Source organism: Bos grunniens, chromosome 29 (assembly GCF_055505025.1).
Source record: "Bos grunniens cultivar Pamir isolate PY7600 chromosome 29, Bosgru_T2T1.0, whole genome shotgun sequence".
NCBI classification, from domain to species: Eukaryota; Metazoa; Chordata; class Mammalia; order Artiodactyla; family Bovidae; genus Bos; species Bos grunniens.
In genome coordinates, this window is record NC_141193.1 from 46,203,465 (window position 1) to 46,223,835 (window position 20,371).

Consider the following 20,371-nt stretch of genomic DNA (forward strand, 5'->3'; position numbering starts at 1 on the left):
TTGGCATTCAGCCTTCTTCACAGTCCAACTCTCACATCCATACATGACCACAGGAAAAACCATAGCCTTGACTAGACGAACCTTTGTTGGCAAAGTAAAGTCTCTGCTTTTGAATATGCTATCCAGGTTGATCATAACTTTCCTTCCAAGGAGTAAGCGTCTTTTAGTTTCATGGCTGCAGTCACGACCTGCAGTGATTTTGGAGCCCCAAAAATAAAGTCTGACACTGATTCCACTGTTTCCCCATCTATTTCCCATGAAGTGATGGGACCGGATGCCATGATCTTCAGTTTTTGAAAGTTGAGCTTTAAGCCAACTTTTCCACTCTCCACTTTCACTTTCATCAAGAGGCTTTTTAGTTCCTCTTCACTTTCTGCCATAAGGGTGGTGTCATCTGCATATCTGAGGTTATTGATATTTCTCCTGGCAATCTTGATTCCAGCTTGTGTTTCTTCCAGTCCAGCATTTCTCATGATGTACTCTGCATAAAAGTTAAATAAGCAGGGTGACAATATACAGCCTTGATGAACTCCTTTTCCTATTTGGAACCAGTCTGTTGTTCCATGTCCAGTTTTTTTTTTTTTTTCCAAGGAAAAGAAAAGTTGCTTTATTTCAAAACAGTAACTTCCTTATTTTGGAGCACTGGCTAAAAATTCAATTACTGATACAAATATAAATATTTCTTAGGAGGTCAAAATAAGTATATCAGGTGAATTTCCTGAATTTATTTCAAAGGCAGAATTTTTAAACCATAGAAAACAATTAGAAACAATGTATGTCAACGACATGTGTAAAATTAAGCCACAGTTCAAATTTAAGCTAAACAGCCAAACCATGAAAATTACCTCAACTAGTATTAGCTGCTCTCGTTTAGAACATTGCACATCATTTCAATAACTTAAAAATGAATGTATCTTCTTCATATCTCCTAATTGCCCTGGGAGGTGGAACTTTTTCCCCAACTAGATTTAAATAATAAGTCCAACTATTTACTCATGGTAGGAGATTCTGGATAACTATAGCTGAGTTTAACAGAAATATAGAAAATCATGAAGATACATGAAGCATTTAGAAATGATGACTTCCTTTGAAGTCCTAGATGAGAAAGGAGGGTCTCCACTTCCTGACAGCACCTACGGGTTATGCTGCTACATGGTGGAACTCAGCAGAACAGCGGTCTGACTGACCCATGATAAGCAACTTACAGGAAATTCTGTCGCCTATTCAGTGTTTAATAGACCAGTATTAAAAAAAAAATTTTAACTCCATTATGCTGACATTTCCAGAAGTGTTAACTTAGCAACAAGTCATCTTTATGATATGCCATTTTATTAAACTGAAAGAAAAAGATGGTACATTCTACTTTTACTTTAAAAAAGATTTAATTCAATAGTTTGATTGCTCACTATTGAAAACTACATTTTCTTCCTCAGAACTGGGCAGCACTGAGGTGGAAAGTTTTCATGATCCTTGACTTCCCCTTAAAGGAAAGTACTACGGAATTTCAGCAGCGAACATCATCTGGTTTCTACTCAAACCCCATCTCCAAGAAAACGTGAGAGAGAATCTAAAAGTTCTATTCAAGGCAAGAAGAAATTCCAAACGCAAACATTTTACTCCAACAATTTGGATATACCAGCTGCTCCATCGCTGGGTAGGAATGATTATCAGCAGCCTTGCCACTGCCATCGCTAAATCTAATATCCTGTTGTATATCCAAATACATGCACATAAAATATGTGTACAGATAAATTAGTGTTAATTAAAAACTCACGTCTATAAAATGTCCTTCCTTTGTTCTGAAATCTATATACTTGTTTTCCAGACTGGAAACCTAAACATCTTGGCTACACATTAAAAACATGCTGGAATGTACATACGCTATGGAAACTTCAGAACTGACCTTCTCTTAAAAGCAAACAAACCTAGAGTGCTTTTGTTATAGCATCATCCTCTAATGAGACCTAAAAGGAGACCACTAAGTTCTAAATTCAGGTATTTACCAAACAAACAGTGTTGATATCTACTAGCTGAACAGCCCTAATAAACGAACAGCTGAACTTCAGATAGTCTTTCTCAGCTCTTTGTCTATTAGGAAGTTGAAGCATTTTCAATTAAAGCCTTCATTTTTCCAGTAGACTTCAACATGTGTGGACCAAACAACACTCTCTCGGAGGTGGCCTCTGATTCAGACTTTTGGATTCCTTTCTCAGCTTCACCTTGACTATCGCTTCGATACCGATAAGCAAACTTCTTTTTCAGCGCCTCTGCTATGAGGGCAGCAGGGTCAGCAGCATCTGCCGGCTTGGGCTTTGTGTCTTGTTCTGACCTTTTTACTGATCGCAGTTTCACGCTGTTCATGTCTTTTAGGATCTCCAGCATGTTGGGCAGGTCTGTTTTCTTTGGACTGTTCTTGACCGGGGTCTTCCCAGCAGAGGCGTTTCTCCGTCTTCGCTCTTTTATCAGATCAATAGCAGAAGTGTTCTGCTGGAGCCCGGGTGAGGGGAGGGGAGGCGGCGGCGGAGGGGGCGGCAGTGGGGGCGCTGGCGGGACGGAGGGTGCTACTGTGGCGGCAGGCCTGGTGGATTCTAAGTCACCTGCACTGAGGTTCTGCTGTTCCTGGAGGGTCACGATCTTGGCAATCTGAGCTCTGAGGGCAGCAAGCTCACTTTCAAGGGCACAGATCTTCTGCAGCGCTTCCTCATTGGCCAGCGTCGAGGTCTGCAGCGGAGGCTCTTCTGGAGACAGGGTGGGTAAGTATGGCTGCCTGCTGTGGGGCTTCTCAAAGAAAGGAAGATCATCCTGAAGGGTTGGCCTTGACCGGACCTCTATCCTTTGTCTTGTTGAACACTCTCCTTCTTCTTCAGCTACCCATCCCACATCAGCAAAAGACACCACTGCATCCTCTCCCGAAGGGCTAGAGCTCCATTCTGTTGTAGGGCTGGTCAGCTGAAACTGAACTCTTGGACATTGGATCAGAGATAAATTGGTACCAATTTTCCTTACAATACTCCGAGATGACCCATATGGCTTCCCAGACCAAAGAACCGATTGCATGCTTCCAACCTGTTGAAAAATCATCCTAATTAGGCGTTTAATCCAGCCAAGCATTTAGATGGCAAAATCTCTCCAAATTTGCATTTCAAGTACTTCAGGCATACATAGCAGCACATGGTCCATAAAGCATGCTCGGCCGCGCGGAAGCCCCCATGTCCAGTTCTAACTGTTGCTTCCTGACCTGCATACAAATTTCTCAAGAGGCAGATCAGGTGGTGTGGTATTCCCATCTCTTTCAGAATTTTCCAAAGTTTATTGTGATCCACACAGTCAAAGGCTTGGCATAGTCAACAAAGCAGAAATAGATGCTTTTCTGGAACTCTCTTGCTTTTTCCATGATCCAGCGGATGTCGGCAATTTGATCTCTGGGTCCTCTGCATTTTCTAAAACCCCGCTTGAACATCAGGAAGTTCACAGTTCACATATTGCTGAAACCTGGCTTGCAGAATTTTGAGCATTACGTTACTAGCATGTGAGATGAGTGCAATTATTGGTAGTTTGAGCATTCTTGGGCATTGCCTTTCTTTGGAATTGGAATGAAAACTGACCTTTCCATACACAAAAATAAACTGAAAATGGATTAAAGATCTAAACGTAAGAACAGAGACTATAAAACTTTTAGAGGAGAGCCTGGGCAAAACACTCTCCGACATAAATCACAGCAGGATCCTCTATGACCCACCTCCCAGAATATTGGAAATAAAAGCAAAAATAAACAAATGGGATCTAATTAAAATTAAAGCTTCTGCACAACAAAAGAAACTATAAGCAAGGTGAAAAGACAGCCTTCAGAATGGGAGAAAACAATAGCAAATTAAGCAACTGACAAACAACTAATTTCAATAATATATAAGCAACTCCTGCAGCTCAATTCCAGAAAAATAAACGACCCAACCAAAAAATGGGCCAAAGAACAAAATAGACATTTCTCCAAAGAAGACATACAGAGGGCTAACAAACACATGAAAAGATGCTCAACATCATTCATTATCAGAGAAATGCAAATCAAAACCACAATGAGGTACCATTTCACACCAGTCAGAATGGCTGTGATCCAAAAGTGTACAATCAATAAGTGCTGGAGAGGATGTGGAGAAAAGGGAACCCTCTTACACTGTTGATAGGAATGCAAACTAGTACAGCCACTATGAAGAACAGTGTGGAGACTCCTTGAAAACCTGGAAATAGAACTGCCATATGACCCAGCAATCCCATTGCTGGGCATACACACCGAGGAAACCAGAATTGAAAGAGACACGTGTACCCCAATGTTCATTGCAGCACTGTTTATAATAGCCAGGACATGGAAGCAACCTAGATGTCCATCAACAGATGAATGGATAAGAAAACTGGTACATATACACAATGGAGTATTATTCAGCCATTAAAAAGAATACATTTGAATCAGTTCTAATGAGGTGGATGAAACTGGAGCCTATTATACAGAGTGAAGTAAGCCAGAAAGAAAAACACCAATACAGTATACTAACACATATATATGGAATTTGGAAAGATGGTAATGATAACCCTGTATGCAAGACAGCAAAAGAGACACAGATGTAAGAACAGTCTTTTGGACTGTGTGTGTGTGGGGGGGGGGATGATTTGGGAGAATATCATTGAAACATGTATAATATCATATAAGAAATAAATTGCCAGTCCAGGTTTGATGCAGGATACAGGATGCTTGGGGCTGGTGCACTGGGATGACCCAAGAGATGGTATGGGGAGGGAAGTGGGAGGGGGGTTCAGTATGGGGAACACGTTTACACCCGTGGCAGATTCATGTTGATGTATGGCAAAACCAATACAATATTGTAAAGTAATTAGCCTCCAATTAAAATAAATAACAATAAAAAATAATGATAAAATTATAGTAATTAATCATAAACACCATTAAATGTATACCATTATGTTAAAAGAAAAATTGATCCTTGGAAAGATTGAGGGCAGGACGAGAATTGCTTGACAAAGGATGAGATGGTTGGATGGCATCAGCAACCCAATGGACATGAATTTGAGCAAATTGTGGGAGATGGTGAAGGACAGTGAAGCCTGGCATGCTGCATTCCTTGCAGTCACAAAGAGACAGACACGACAAAGCAACTGAAAAGCAAGTCAGTTCTATTTTCAGTCTTCTCCTAAGCCTTTGCTTGGGGATAAATATTTCACTTGTCATTTCAGTAAACAAAGGATGTTGCAGTAAAAGGCCGTTATCCACTGCAGCCCCCACAAGACAGTGTGCCCTGAGGGGAATTCAAGGAGAGGAAAACAGGATGGTGTCCTGAGGGAGTTAAGATGCATATCAAAAACATGACTTCAATAAGCCCAGACTCTTGCCTCTTTTCATAGAGAAAAGCATGAAAAGGAACTTCCCTGGGGGCCTGTGATTAAGAATTCACTGGTCAGCACCAGGGATACAGGTTGGATCCCTGGTCCAGGAAGACCCCACAGACTGTGGAGCAACTAAGCCCAAGCACCAACACTGCTGAGCTCCCGACTAGAGCCTGGGGGCTATGACCACTGACACCCACAAGCCAGTCCCATGCTATGAGATGAGACGCCACCAAAAGAAGTCAACACATTTCAACTTGAGAGTAGCCCCTGCTCGCCACAACCAGAAAAGGCTGCGCTCAGAAAGAAAGAACCAGCACAGCCAAAATAATCCAACAAATAAGATTATAAAAACAAATAACAATTATTTAAAAGCATGAAAATCATTAATTTGAGATGTAACATGTCCATCATCCATAGTAATCTTTTGATGCTTTCTGAATTTTTTTTTCAGCCCGTGACCTTCTGTACTCTGGCTTCCCTTATCACTTTTGAATAGTTCCTCAGGGCCACCTGAGAAGACACCTTTCTGCTACAATCTTCTGTAAAATCACTGAATAAAGCATATTTGCCATGTTTTAGTTTGTTCATTTTTTTTGGTCATTTGAGCTGCTCTTCCAAGGCCTTTTCCCAACCTACGGTGTCTTGTCCCCACTCACCTGAGTTCCAGGGATTAGACGGAAACTGTCGACTAAAACAGGAGTCACCACCTGAATGTAGAGTCGCTTTATTTCATGGGAGTATTTAAGAGCCAAGCCCGGGCTTCCTCGGTGGCTCAGAGGGTAAAGAATCTGCCTGGAATGTGGGAGATCTGGGTTTGATCCCTGGGACGGGAAGATCTCCTGGAGGAGGAAATGGCAGCCTGAGAATCCTGAGAGGTGAGACCCTGACCCCTGCTTTCCTCCTGCTGCTGCCTGTCCTTCTACAGGGAAGGGGTCAGAAGTGCAGGCTGAGCAGGTTCTGGGAAGGAAGGTCCAATGATGTGGAGTACCTGGGTCCCACTGCCAAAGAGGTAGAAGTATCTCTGGGATTGAGTTGCTAGACTCCTGGCTTCAATCCCATTTCTAGAATAAAAGGGAGAAGCTGTCTGGCAGGCAGTGAACAATGCTTCCTGCTTTCCTCCCTGAGTCTTTTCAACCAAAAGATATGTTTAGATTTTCCAAGAGGAAAGAAATCCACTTAACATTTTGTGGGTGTGAATGAATTGTGAGCAAGTCATTTTGGAAGCACTAAATCTTAATCTTAAATTAGATCCTATAGGACTGGAGTTTTATTCCCAGTTCATGTATAGGTGAAGCAACAGGTAAATGCATATTTTAGTATTTTAACCAATGTTGTTTTCTTCTTTTAGAAAATTCAGAATTTTAGCCTATATTCATCTAGTATTTGTGTTTTCCTGCCTTTTTCTTTAAAGACTTTTTATGTGTATTGCAGTATAGCCCGTTGTAATTCTGTGGTAGGTTTTCCATGCTGGTCTAGTGGTTAAGAATCTGCCTTCCCATGCAGGGGACATGGATTTGATTCCTGGTCCCAGAAGATTTCCCAGGCCCTGGAGCACTGAAGCCCATGTGTCACAACTACTGAGCCACTGCTCCAAAACCAGGAAAGCCACCCCAGGGAGAAGCTGCAGCACTGAGTTGCCCTAGCTCCCCCTAACTGGAAACATGCCCTGCACTCCAAGAAGACTGAGCTCTGTGAAAAATAAGGAAATTAATCTGTAAAAAAAAAAAAAAAGAAAGAAAGAAAGAAAAAGAAGAGAAGTAATAATATTCTGGTAATTTCAGGTAAAGAGCAAAGGGGCTCGGCCATGAGTATACCTGTGCCCATCCTTCCCCACACTTCCCTCCTATCCAGGCTGCCACACAAAATTAGGCAGACTTCCACGTGCTCTACAGTAAGTTCCCCAACTGTATGTTCATGAGGAATAAAATATTCCACTAAGACATCATGGTTGAAGAGGAAGTCTACAAATTAGACAATTATAATATACAAGAACATTACTTGTGTGATACTAATTGTCCATGAGAATCAAAAATGAAAATAGCCAGGAAAGTTTAGAAAAAAAATTTTAATAAGATGGCACTAGCTTTAAATACACTTTCAAATACATCAATAAACCAAAATAATAAAAATGTGTCATCAGTTCAGTTAAGTTCAGTCACTCAGTCATGTCCGAGTCTTTGGGACCCCATGGACCACAGCATGCCAGGCCTCCCTGTCCATCACCAACTCCCAGAGTTCACTCAAACACACATCCATCGAGGCGGTGATGCCATCCAGCCATCTCATCCTCTGTCGTCCACTTCTCCTCCTGCCCCCAATCCCTCCCAGCATCAGAGTCTTTTCCAATGAGTCAACTCTGTGCATGAGGTGGCCAAAGTACTGGAGTTTCAGCCTCAGCATCATTCCCTCCAAAGAACACATAGTGGTAGATGAATCCCCAACAGTTTTGTATCTGTGAACTAAAAGACTGACACACAAACTACACAAGTCCTAATATAATACAATTTGAGTCTGTGGAAAAACAAGTTTTACTTACAACTTAGATCAGAAGGAAGGGGCTGGGACAGAAACCTGCAGAAATTCAGACATGGCCTGAAAACTCAGGGCCACTGGGTCAGAGGAGGCTGGTTTTAAGGAAAAGCCAATTCAGGTGGAGGGGTTACACATTTTTAATTTTGAGGTTTTGATAAGTGAGAAAATCTCATGGACACTTCACGGGATGCACACATACATGGAAATGCTGCTGCCCACATGCCGGCCCCACTTCCAAGGTAAGGAAGGGCCAGCTCCTCACCTCAGAGAGAAGGGGCAGAGACATCAGGGCCTGACAGCTTTGTTTAAGGTAAGTCTCCTACTTCCAGTCAATCAGATCTTCCCTCCCCAGCTCACTGCCTGAGTCCTGAGGGACAAGGTCACAGAGAAGGGGCTCACAGACCCCTGGAGCCCCTCACATATCTGGCAGGCAGAGAGTGAGGAGAGCAAACCTTTCCAGTTCAGGGAGCTCAGTCTAGTCCAGGGTGCCCCGCAGTCCAGTCAGCTCAGGGTTTATTCCAGGAAGTGTTATTGCCTTGACTTTCTCTCGGGGTGAAAGTGGGGTAGATGGAGAGGCCAGAAATTACAGCAAAAGATGTCTTCTTTCCAACAGGTCCCACTTTGTTTGAAGAGCGAGGGATAGAAGGAAGGCAATGAAAAAGCATAGAGAGAAGAGCCCCATGGACTTTTGCTGGAAAGTTCTGTCCCTTCAGTTTGTGAACTAAACTCAGTTGAAAATTGAGTCAGAGGAGTCCCCTGAGGACGATGAGCTGGGCCCGTGGTCCTCTGGCTCAGAATGTCCATCTTCATCCTCACTGCTGGGAGCTGAGGAGCAGCTTCCTTCCTCCTCTTCCTCATTTTCCTCTGATCTCCCTGAGGCAGGAGAATGTTCTCCAACCGTGTCTGATGATGCTAACTCTGGAGCCTGAAGCCCTTGCTCCTTTCTCCGTCTTCCTTGCAGATTCCCTGATGATGGGGACTGCAGACCCATCCTTCTAATCTTGGGGTTTGGGTCCCCCATCACGCTCATGTCCCTATGCTTAGCACAGGTCACCTCTCTGTAAGCAGCATATTCTTCAGGAGACAGAGTCCTGAGCCAGAGATCAAGGTCCACCTTGTACTGTGTCTGCAGTCCCTCTGCCTGGTTCTTATAAAGCTCCTTTTGGTCCTGGGGGACCCGCTGCCAGTGTCTACTGATCTCCACCATGTGCTCCCTCGGGGGCACCACTTTCAGCTCCCTGCTTGAACAGAGATCCTGGTGGAACTTGTGGTAGCCATTCATCAGTGGCTTCTTGGGCTCTCTGTGGAATTTCCACTTCATAGGTAAACTGTTTTCTTGGAGAGACTTCACTTTTTGAACATTCTTCTGAAACTTCTCTGGCACTTTCATTTCACTTCTTTGGGAGACACCAGATTTCTCAGGGTTTGGGACTAGATCAGAGTAATGTGCTCTGAACAGAGCTATTTTCTCCCTAATATCCTTTTTCTCTTTCTCTAGATCCTGACTGTGTTTCACCCTCAGCTGCTCAGGCACTCTCCTGTGTTCCTCAGACAGAACACTGGTCAGCTCCTGGTTGCTTATCTTGGGATGTTTTTGGATGTACTGAGGGCGCATCACCTGGGAAATGTGCCGGTAAGCTGTCAGGGACTTCTGGAACAAATAAGCATGTTTCTTGTGTTTTCTGGTGTTTTCTTGTGTTTTTTGGAAGGATTGCTAACATTTTCCTTAGCTTCCAGGACTAATTCTTTCAGTGTCTGAAACTTTCTCAACCTATGGGAAACCTCTAACCATTTGAGTTTGCACATTTCCCCAGAAAAATCTTTAAAAGCTACTTTTTCCCAGTCCATCACTGAATGGGTTGTTTTGAATGTGTGTCTGTCACTGGGTGGAATGTTTTTCTCCATACTTTCCAGTAACCGCACAATGTCTTCCTTGGACCAGTCATCTTGGCCTTTAGGCATTGTCATTTCTAGGTCTTTGGGACACTTATGTGATCCCAGCAGTTCAGACACCTCAGCAGAATCTTCAGCTGCTTCACTCTCAAGATTCAGCAGGTGAGTTATTTCTGAACTCCTGCAGTGTGTGCGATCCTCTGTTTCTGTGGAAAAAGAAAAGGAATGTTACTCTCCTATGTGACACAGGAGAGAAGCACTGCCTACTTAGGATATGTCCCTTCTGTAATTTCATTTACCCTCAAGAACGTAAATGAAAACCAGCCCAACCTGTGAGTTGAGAGTCCTGTTGAGCATTATGAAGCTTCTTTTCACAATTAAAAATCCTCAGGCCTATGTACCACAGCTTTCTTATCCATTCATCTGCTGATGGACATCTAGGTTGCTTCCATGTCCAGGTTCAATGCACGATACTGGATGCTTGGGGCTGGTGCGCTGGGACGACCTGGAGGGATGGTATGAGGAGGGAGGAGGGAGGAGGGTTCAGGAGGGGGAGCACATGTATACCTGTGATGGATTCATTTTGATGTTTGGCAAAATTAATACAATTATGTAAAGTTTAAAAATAAAATAAAATTAAAAAAAAATCCTCAGGCCTGAACCCAACTTGCCTTTCAGTCCCACTACAGTGGGTTTTACATAAAAATGAACAAGAATCAGTTATAATGAGGTGGATGAAACTGGAGCCTATTATACAGAGTGAAGTAATCCAGAAAAAAAAAAAATACAGTATACTAACACATATATATGGAATTTAGAAAGATGGTAAGAATAACCCTGTATACGAGACAGCAAAAGAGACACTGATGTATAGAACAGTCTTGTGGACTCTGTGGGAGAGGGAGAGGGTGGGATGATTTGGGAAAATGGCATTGAAACGTGAATAATATCATATATGGAACCAGTCGCCAGTCCAGGTTTGATGAAGGATACTGGTTGCTTGGGGCTGGTGCACTGGGATGACTCAGAGGGATGGTATGGGGAGGGAGGAGGGAGGAGGGTTGAGGATGGGGAACACGTGTATACCTGTGGCGGATTCATGTTGATATATGGCAAAACCAATACAATATTGTAAAGTTAAAAAATAAAATTAAATTAAAAAAAAAAAAAAAGAAATGAACAAGAGCCTGGGGACTCACTCAAGAGACAAAGGATGAGAGAAAAGGAAGAGAAGTTAAAAGTAAAAATGCTTGACAAGCAAGAGGGCTTTAAAATAGCAATGAGATACCACAGCACATGGACAAGGATTGTCAAAATCCCAAAGAAGGACCAAGTACTGAGAGGGTGCAATATCAGGAAATTTGATTCATTTCCTAAGGTGATGAAAAACAGTACAAGCCTTCTGAAAGACAATAAGGCAATTTGTTACTAAACTAAATATCCTCCTACCACGTAAGTCAGGGCTCATGATCCTTTGTATTTGCCCAAATCATTTGAAAACCTATATCCATAAAAAAGAAGAAAAAAAACAAAAACAAAAACCCTGCAATGGGATGTTTATAGCCACTTTGGTCATAATCACAAAACTTGAAAACAACCATAATGAATGGATAAAGCAACTCTGGTACATTAAGGCCGAGAAATAGTACTCAGTTCTAAAAAGAAATGAGCGATCAAGCCAGTAAGAGACATGGGGTATTCTTTTATTCATATCTCTAAGTGAATGAATCTAAGCTGAAAAACATATATTTCATGAGTCCAACTATAAGACATTCCAGGAAAAAGGAATATATGGAAAAAAGGGAAATATATGAAGACAGTGAAACTTTGCTTCCCAGCAGTTAGGGTGATGGGACTGATGAATAGGTGATCACAAATGACTTTCAGCAGTCTAACCCTTCTGGATATTATAAAGCTGGATACTTGTCACTGTATATCAGTGAAAACTAACAGAATGCACAACACCAAGAGTGAACACTAATGTGAAACCATAGACTTTGGGTGATAATGAAGTGTCGGTGGAGGTTCCTAAATCATAATAAACACACCACTCTGAGACATAATGTGGTAACGGGGAAAATGCCTGCTTATTCTGGGAGCGCAGGATGTAGACAGGAATTCTGGACTTTCTGCTCAATGTTACTGTGAATGCAATCTTCTCTAGAACAGTAACACTCCTTAGGATTCTGAGCATAGCTCCCTCCTAAGAAAAGTCCAGATGGCCATAGACTGAATGTGCAGTTGAGATGATAATTGATATAATTCATCTAAGAAAACTGCAATAGATATAATTCGTCTAGGAAACATGTCATAGAAGTGCAAAGGGAAGATAAAGAGAGGAAGGGCGTAAACGTGTATGTAAGGATTGAAAAAGAGTTTAAGTGGTTAATATTTCATTTCTGGGGATGTCAGTAGACATTATAATAAGGCATATTAAATACAACTGTATACAAGAAGACCCTTTCCTTGTGACTCAGCTGGTAAAGAATCTGCCTGCAATGTGGAAGACCTGGGTTTGATCCCTGGGTTGGGAAGATCCCCTGGAGAAGGGAAAGGCTACCCACTCCAGTATTCTGGCCTGGAGAATTTCCTGCACTGGATAGCCCATGTGGTCGCAAAGCGTCGGACACGACTGAGCGACTTTCACTTCACTACTTCACAATAAGCCAGGGACTCAGTTTTGGCTGAGATATAAAAATGACAAAACATGTCTCATTGGAAGCTCATAGAAATGAACAAATAGGAACACTGACCTGTGGAGGAGGTGCAGGTACTTCAGGCGCTGGCAGGGGAAGCCCTTCTCTGCACGTGTCTCCTGCACTCACACAAGTAGAGTCTTCTTACCGCCTCTAATAGAGCAACCTGAGAAACAATGACACATCACAACAGTGTATCACACGCAGTTATCTACACTAAATAATGCTACTTAGGTTCAATGTTCTATTTTATTCTGTTAAAACACAGTCCCTTATTTCTCTAATAAAAATGGCTCTTAAGCATAACATTAATCTTTGTTTAACTACAACTTTCAGTTCTGAGAACTCTAACAATTGAATTTTCTCTTCTCTTTGAAAATGACACTCTTCAATTTAAGTGACCTTACATCAACATACTCCCAATCATATCAGATTTGCTCTACTATCAGAAAAGCTTTCCCATTTGGAAACATACAAATTCCAGGTTACAATCAGATCAGTTCTGGGACTTCCTTGGAGGTTCAGTGGCTAAGACTCCGTGCTCCCAGTGGACAGGACAAGCATTTGGTCCTTGGTCAGGTAATTAGAGCCCACATTCCACAGCAAAGTGTTCACCTGCCAAGACACAGAGTGCCCGTGTGGTGACTAAGAGTTTGCATGTCCCATCTAAAGGTCCCTCAAGGTGCAAGAAAGATCTGGTGCAGCCAAATTCATCAAATCCATCAATCAATAAACACACAGCTCCATCTAATAATGTTGTTGTTTAGTCCCTGAGGCCTGTGTGACTCTTCTGAAACCCCTTGGACTGTAGCCCCACCAAGGCTCCTGTCATGGGATTTTCCAGGAAAGAATACTGGAGTGGGTTGACGTTTCCTTCTCCAGGGGCCCTTGAGACCCACAGATTGAACCTGTGTCTCCTGCATTAGCAGGCAGTTTCTTACCCTTGAGCCACCAGGGAAGCCAGCCTTCTTAAAAGTTTTCACTTCTATATCAGAGTGAGTACAAAATTTCTTTTTCTTTCAGGTATTTAGTGTGTTAACAATGTTGTTTTGAGAGCCATCATCAGGTCTAGATTGCTATTGGACAATTTAAAGGCAGAAATCCCAACTTTTCCTTACAAATATATTACTCTTCATGTTCTACAGCACAGTTTCTCATTCAAATTTTAGGTATCATGCTAAATGGAAAAAACTGTCTAGGACTTCCCATCAAGAAATCACCAACTCAATGGACATAAGTTTGAGTAAACTCCAGAAGTTGGTGATGGACAGGGAGGCCTGGTGTGCTGCATTCCATGGGGTTGCAGAGAGTCAGGCACAACTAAGAAACGGAACTGAACTGAACCATCATTTTCTCCCTCTTCTTGCCTGCCCTCCTTTCATTCTCCAGTTCTCTAGCACTAACATGATGGTCAATGTGAATGGCCTAAATTCATTTACAAGAAGGCATTATATGTCTAATAACTTATACCTTAGGAATAATTATATTTCCAAATACAAGGGGAAGAAACCCTTTAAAAACTGGGGCCAGTACAAAAATAAATGAGTTGCAGAACTGGAAGAAAAAAAAAAAAGAAATTCAGATTTTCCTTTTATATCAAGGAATCATAAGTTCATAGAATCACTCATGTTCATTCACAAATTCCAATGATTTGAAGGTAAGTCTATAGTTTCAGAGTGAGTTCTAAGTAATAACATAATTCTTTTTTTTTTTTTTTGTATCAAACTTTGGTTTTAATTACTATGGTTGCCTCTGAAAATTCAAATTACATTGGCCATATGTATTTATTTTTCAGCAGTTTCATATATAGGTTATATATAAATGTAATTATGACATTGTGATGGAAAATAAAGATATAAAACCACATTGACTTGAATTTTGTAAACAATTTTATGCTTCAGATCAGATCAGTCGTTCAGTCGAGTCCCACTCTTTGCGACCCCATGAATGGCAGCACGTCAGGCCTCCATGTCCATCACACTCCCAGAGTTCAGTGAGACTCATGTCCATCGAGTCAGTGATGCCATCCAGCCATCTCATCCCCTATCATCCCCTTCTCCTCCTGCCCCAAATCCATCCCAGCATCAGAGTCTTTTCCAATGAGTCAACTCTTTGCATGAGGTGGCCAAAGTACTGGAGTTTCAGCTTTAGCATCATTCCTTCCAAAGAAATCCCAAGGCTGATCTCCTTCAGAATGGACTGGTTGGATCTCCTTGCAGTCCAAGGGACTCTCAAGAGTCTTCTCCAACACCACAGTTCAAAAGCATCAATTCTTCGGTGCCCAGCCTTCTTCACAGTCCAACTCTCACATCCATACATGACCACAGGAAAAACCATAGCCTTGACTAGATGAACCTTTGTTAGCAAAGTAATGTCTCTGCTTTTGAATATGCTATCTAGGTCGGTCATAACTTTCCTTCCAAGGAGTAAGCGTCTTTTAAGTTTATGAACTAGATTTTTCATTTGCTTAAGAAATTCTTTAGCCTGCGACTGCTATATTAAAATTATTCTTTTTAATTTTTGAGGGAAAGACATATGAATCCATCTACTCAGAACCATTTGCTCACCAGAAAGTTGTAGATTTGGTCTCCTCAATGCTGGTAGGAAAATCAGCCCCATCCAGTCAGGAGTTCTGTGTTCTCTGGATGGGTCAGCAGCTGTAACTTTCAGAGCTGTCCAGGGTCCAGCCAACTCAGAACACCTCTGAACAGAAGAAACAGTGCATCTGAAATCAACTATCAGGACCCTTGAGGCCCCTTCCTGATTAGATTACCACAGTTCTCTTGGATAAACCCAATCAGCACTAACTGCACTAAATCTCTCTCTGATCTCTATATGTTAATAGAATCCACAACTGAAATCCCAGTCCTCATCACTGATTTTATACTGAACACCCATTCCTCTCTGATTTTAAGGATACTGTGTTCTCCTTAAATTCAATTTTTCTAGTAGTCATGTATGGATGTGAGAGTTGGACAGTGAAGAAAGCTGAGCGCCGAAGAATTGATGCTTTTGAACTGTGGTGTAGGAGAAGACTCTTGAGAGTTCCTTTGATTGCAAGGAGATCCAACCAGCAGATGGACTTTAGGATGTTTTGTATATATGCATTCAAATCCTTAAAAAGTATATTTGTCTTTGACCCAGTAATTCTAACCTTGATTAAAACTTCAAAGGAATTCATTGGACAAAACCTTGAAAATCTGAAACCTTGCTTTAACTATTTCTTTCTCTACTGCATGTAATCTATGTACAAAGCAAGGAAAAAATATTGAGGTTTTTACTTCCCCCAGAAAAATCTGAGACCTCCTGAATTTAGGACAACATTCCTTCATTCTGTTCATGAAGTAGTGAGTTAATGCACCCATTTTGCTAGTGACTCAGTTGTGTACGACCCTCTATGACTGCATGGACTGTAGCCGCCAGGCTCCTCGGTCTATGGGATTCTCCAGGCAAGAATACTGCAGTGGGTTGCCATCCCCTTCTCCAAAATGTGCCCCTTACCCTCTCCCAAATTATGTCCAAGTCCCAACAGCCAGTATCTCTGTAACTTTATTTTTAGAATAGAGTCTGTGCAGACATAATCGAGGTGAAGGTAACACGATGAGATCATCCAGGGTAGAGAGTGGAGCCTAAATCTGCTGACCGGTGTCCTGATGAGAGAAAGCAGAGGGATGTTTTAGATGTACCAGAAAAGGTCTTGTAAGGAAGCAGAGATTCAAGTTCAATGTCATAATGTGAGGATTGCCAGGAGCCACCTGGCACTGGAAGAGACAAAGACAAATTCTTTCAGAGCCTTTGGAAGGAGTACAGCCCTGCCCACACCTTGATTTCCAGCCTCCAGATCTGTCAGAGAATACACTGGTTTTAAGCAACCCCATGTGGGGTTGGGTGTTGTGGGAGCCCTAAAAAACTGATAATGAATAGTGACTTCCAGGGACAATGGCGGGAGAAGGCAATGGAAACCTAGTCTAGTACTGTTGCCTGGAAAATCCCATGGATGGTGGAGCCTGGTAAGCTTCTATCCATGGGGTGGCTAAGAGTCAGACACGACTGGACTGAGTGACTTCCCTTTCACTTTTCAATGGCAACCCACTCCAATGATCTTGCCTGGAGAATCCCAGGGATGGGGGAGCCTGGTGGGCTGTCCTCTATGGGGTCACACAGAGTTGGACATGACTGAGTGACTTAGCAGTAGCAGGCACAATGGCTAGGCCTTCATTTTCTCAACTTTGAGATCCTTCACCACCTCTTCAGTTCAGTTCAGTCACTCAATAGTTTCTGACTTTTTCTGATCCCATGGACTGCAGGATGCAGGCTTCTCTGTCCTTCACTAACTTTTGGAGCTCACTCAAACTCATGTCCATTGAATCTGGGATGCCATCCAACCATCTCCTCTGTCATTCCCTTTTCGTCCTGCCTTCAATCTTTCCTGAAGTCAGAGTCTTAACTAATGAGTGACGTCTTCACATCAGTTGCCCAAAGTATTGAAGCTTCAGTTACAGCACAAGTCCTTCCATCGAATATTCAGGATTGATTTCCGTTAGGATTGACTGATTTCATCTCCTCTCAGTGCAAGGGACTCTCAAGAGTCTTCTCCAACACCACAGTTCAAAAGCATCAATTCTTTGGCACTCAGCTTTGTTTATGGCCCAACTCTCACATCTGTACTTGACTAGTGGGAAAACCATAGCTTTGACTAGATGGACCTTTGCTGGCAAAGTAATGTCTCTGCTTTTTAATATGTTGTCCAGGTTGGTCATAACTTTTCTTCCAAGGAGCAAGTGTGTTTTAATTTCATGGCTGCAGTCACCATCTGCAGTAATTCTGGAGGCCAAGAAAATAAAATTGGTCACTGTTTCCATTGTTTCCTTATATCTATGCCATGAAGTTTTGTGACCAGATACCATGATCTTCATTTTCTGAATGTTGAGTTGTAAGCCAGATTTTTCACTCTCCTCTTTCTCTTTCATCAAGAGTCTCTTTAGTCCTTTACTTTCTGCCATAAGGGTGGTGTCCTCTGCATATCTTAGGTTAATGATATTTCTCCAGGCAATCTTGATTCTGGCTTGTGTTTCATCCAGCCTGGCATTTCACATGATGTACTCTGCCTATAAGTTAAATAAGCAGGGTGACAACATAAGGTCTTGACATGCTCCTTTCCTAATTTTGAATCGGTCTTTTCCATGTCCTTTTCTAATTGTTGCCTCTTGAACTGCATGCAGGTTTCTCAGGAGACAGGTCAGGTGTTCTGGTATTCCCATCTCCTTAAGAATTTTCCACTATTTGCCATGATCCACACAGTCAAAGGCTTCAGTGCAGTCAATGAAGCAGAAGTAGATATTTTTCTGGAATTATCTTGCCATTTCTATGATCCAATGGATGTGGCAATTTGATCTCTTTGTTTCTCTGCCTTTTACAAATTCAGCTTGAATCTCCAGATGTTCTCAGTTCATGAAGCCTGGCTTGGAGAATTTTGAGCTTTACTTTGTTAGCCTATCAAGTGAGTGTAATTTGTGTGGTAGTTTGGACATTTTTGACATTGCCTTTCTTTGGAATTGGAATGAAAACTTATCTTTTCCAGTCCTGTGGCCCACTGCTGAGTTTTCCAAATTTTCTCGAATATTGAGATCAGCACTTTAACAGCATCATCTTTTAGGATTTGAAATAGCTCATCTGGAATTCCATCACCTCCACTAGCTTTATTTGCAGTGATGCTTCCAAAGGCCCACTTGACTAAGCATTCCAGGATGTCTGGCTCTAGGTGAGTGATCACACCATCATGGCTATTAGAGTCACTAAGATCTTTTTTGTATAGTTCTTCGCTGTATTCTTGCCAACTCCTCCTAATATCTTCTGCTTCTGTTAGGTCCATACCATTTCTGTCCTTTATTGTGCCCATCTTTGCATGAAATGTTCCCTTGATAGCTCTAATTTCCTGATGATTTCTATTTTTTCCCATTAGATTTCCCTCTGTTTTTTTTGCATTGGTCACTTAGGAAACCTTTCTTATCTCTTCTTGCTATTCTTTGGAGCTCTTCATTCAGAGGAATATATCTTTCCTTTTTCTCTTTGCCTTTTGCTTCTTTTTTCTCAGCTGTTTGACCACGTTCCTGTAGAACAATGGATGGAAGTTGATAACATTGTACAGGAGGCAGTGGTCAAAACCATCCCCAAGAAAACTATTTTTAGGCATTGGATTAGGTCTTGATATATTGATTAACCATTTTAGTATTCTCAGCAATATTCACTAATTTTACCCCCAGTTTATAAAGAGGATACTTGACATACTGTGGGTAAATTATTACTGTCTAAAAATCACATATGGAACAAATGTTTGATGCAGGGCTTAAAAATAGATATTACTGGAAGATAAAAAAAAATAGCTTTTCTCTCCATGATTACCATTAAGGTTTTATTTTTAACTGAACATAGCAAAAATTCATTGTACCTGGATCAGAACTCACCTCAGTGCTGTTACAGAAGTCTTCTCTCTGGTTCAGTAAGTAACTCTGTTAAATTCAGTTCAGGGTTTAGGTGCTCACTTCCTGGTGGCAAACACCTTCAAGTCTCCACAGTCCAGTCAATTCCAAAGGCAACAGCTCTGGGCTCTGGAGAGGTATGAGCTTGGATCTTTGCTGGATGCTTTATATATCCTCTGATGACCAGATCCACTTCCTCAAAGTGATAGTGTTATCAACCCTGCACAAAGGTGCAGTAGCACGAGATTAGATTTTTCAAGAATTGTAAACACATCTAGATGTCAAGGATTGAAGTCAACCTTCTGAAATTTACTTAATCCAATTACCGTAATCCAATCTGAGGTAAAGAGTCACAGATTGAGTTCACACTTCCAATCCATGAAGTTTGGTTAATAAATAAACTCCTCAATTATAAATTTCACATCTCCATTTATAGAGGTTTATTATAGTCCTAATTGAAGCGACCCACTAGTTTTGGTTACCTGTCTGAATTTGCCTGCATTACTTCCTGGATATTCCTTCAGGAAGAGGAGTTCTTCACATTCCATCTTTCAACCCAGAACAGTCAAGCTCCCCAATAATACCACTTACTACTCTTGCCTTCTGCTGTTTGATGGATGCTGTTTGATGGACTTCAGAACTAAAGTCTCTTAAGTTTTATTCTTTTCATTCAGTTTTCCATTAAAGTCTTCCCTCTGAGGCTCATTTTGGTTACACACTATTGTTTTGCTCTGGCTATAACTGCACACAGAATAGCAGATGGTGGTTATTCTCTAAGAGTCTGTTCTTTTAGTCATTCCCTGCATATCATCTCATACCCTTTCATTCTATTATTCAATATGTATCTATATTTGAAATGTTGATGCTAGGTTGTGAAGTTAAGGATTATTGCATAGTTGTACACTGCAGAATAGACTAAAAAAATCATAGACCATCTGTGAAAGAAATGTGATACTGTCTATGAAGTTTGGACAACTATCTTTTAAGATTTTCTTTATTTTGACTCTGTTTGCATTCTATTCCTCAAAACATTTTCTTTTTTTTTTTTATTTTATTTCTCATGTGTTCCCCATCCTGAATCCTCCTCCCTCCTCCCTCCCCATACCATCCCTCTGGGTCGTCCCAGTGCACCAGCCCCAAGCATCCAGCATCGTGCATTGAACCTGGACTGGCATCTCGTTTCATACATGACATTTCACATGTTTCAATGCCATTCTCCCAAATCTTCCCACCCTCTCCCTCTCCCACAGAGTCCATAAGCCTGTTCTATACATCAGTGTCTCTTTTGCTGTCTCGTATACAGGGTTATCGTTACCATCTTTCTAAACTCCATATATATGCGTTAGTATACTGTATTGGTGTTTTTCCTTCTGGCTT

General features: G+C 41.6%; 1 protein-coding gene and 1 pseudogene across 2 annotated transcripts; both read right to left on the bottom strand.

The window, feature by feature from the left end:
* Positions 1-1,312: 1,312 nt before the first annotated feature.
* LOC147342600 (mitochondrial fission regulator 1 pseudogene) lies at positions 1,313-3,224 on the bottom strand (annotated as a pseudogene). Its single transcript, XR_015157400.1, has one exon. The product of XR_015157400.1 is annotated as a mitochondrial fission regulator 1 pseudogene (transcript).
* Positions 3,225-7,904: 4,680 nt separating this feature from the next.
* Positions 7,905-19,816, bottom strand: LOC147342601 (upstream-binding factor 1-like protein 1). Its single transcript, XM_086383190.1, is given in 7 exon segments — positions 7,905-9,630; positions 9,633-10,025; positions 10,150-10,324; positions 12,573-12,681; positions 15,083-15,218; positions 18,517-18,625; positions 18,980-19,816. Coding segments are annotated over 2 exon segments (1,239 nt in total). The 5' UTR covers positions 9,895-10,025; positions 10,150-10,324; positions 12,573-12,681; positions 15,083-15,218; positions 18,517-18,625; positions 18,980-19,816; the 3' UTR covers positions 7,905-8,653.
* Between the last annotated feature and the right edge of the window lie 555 nt (positions 19,817-20,371).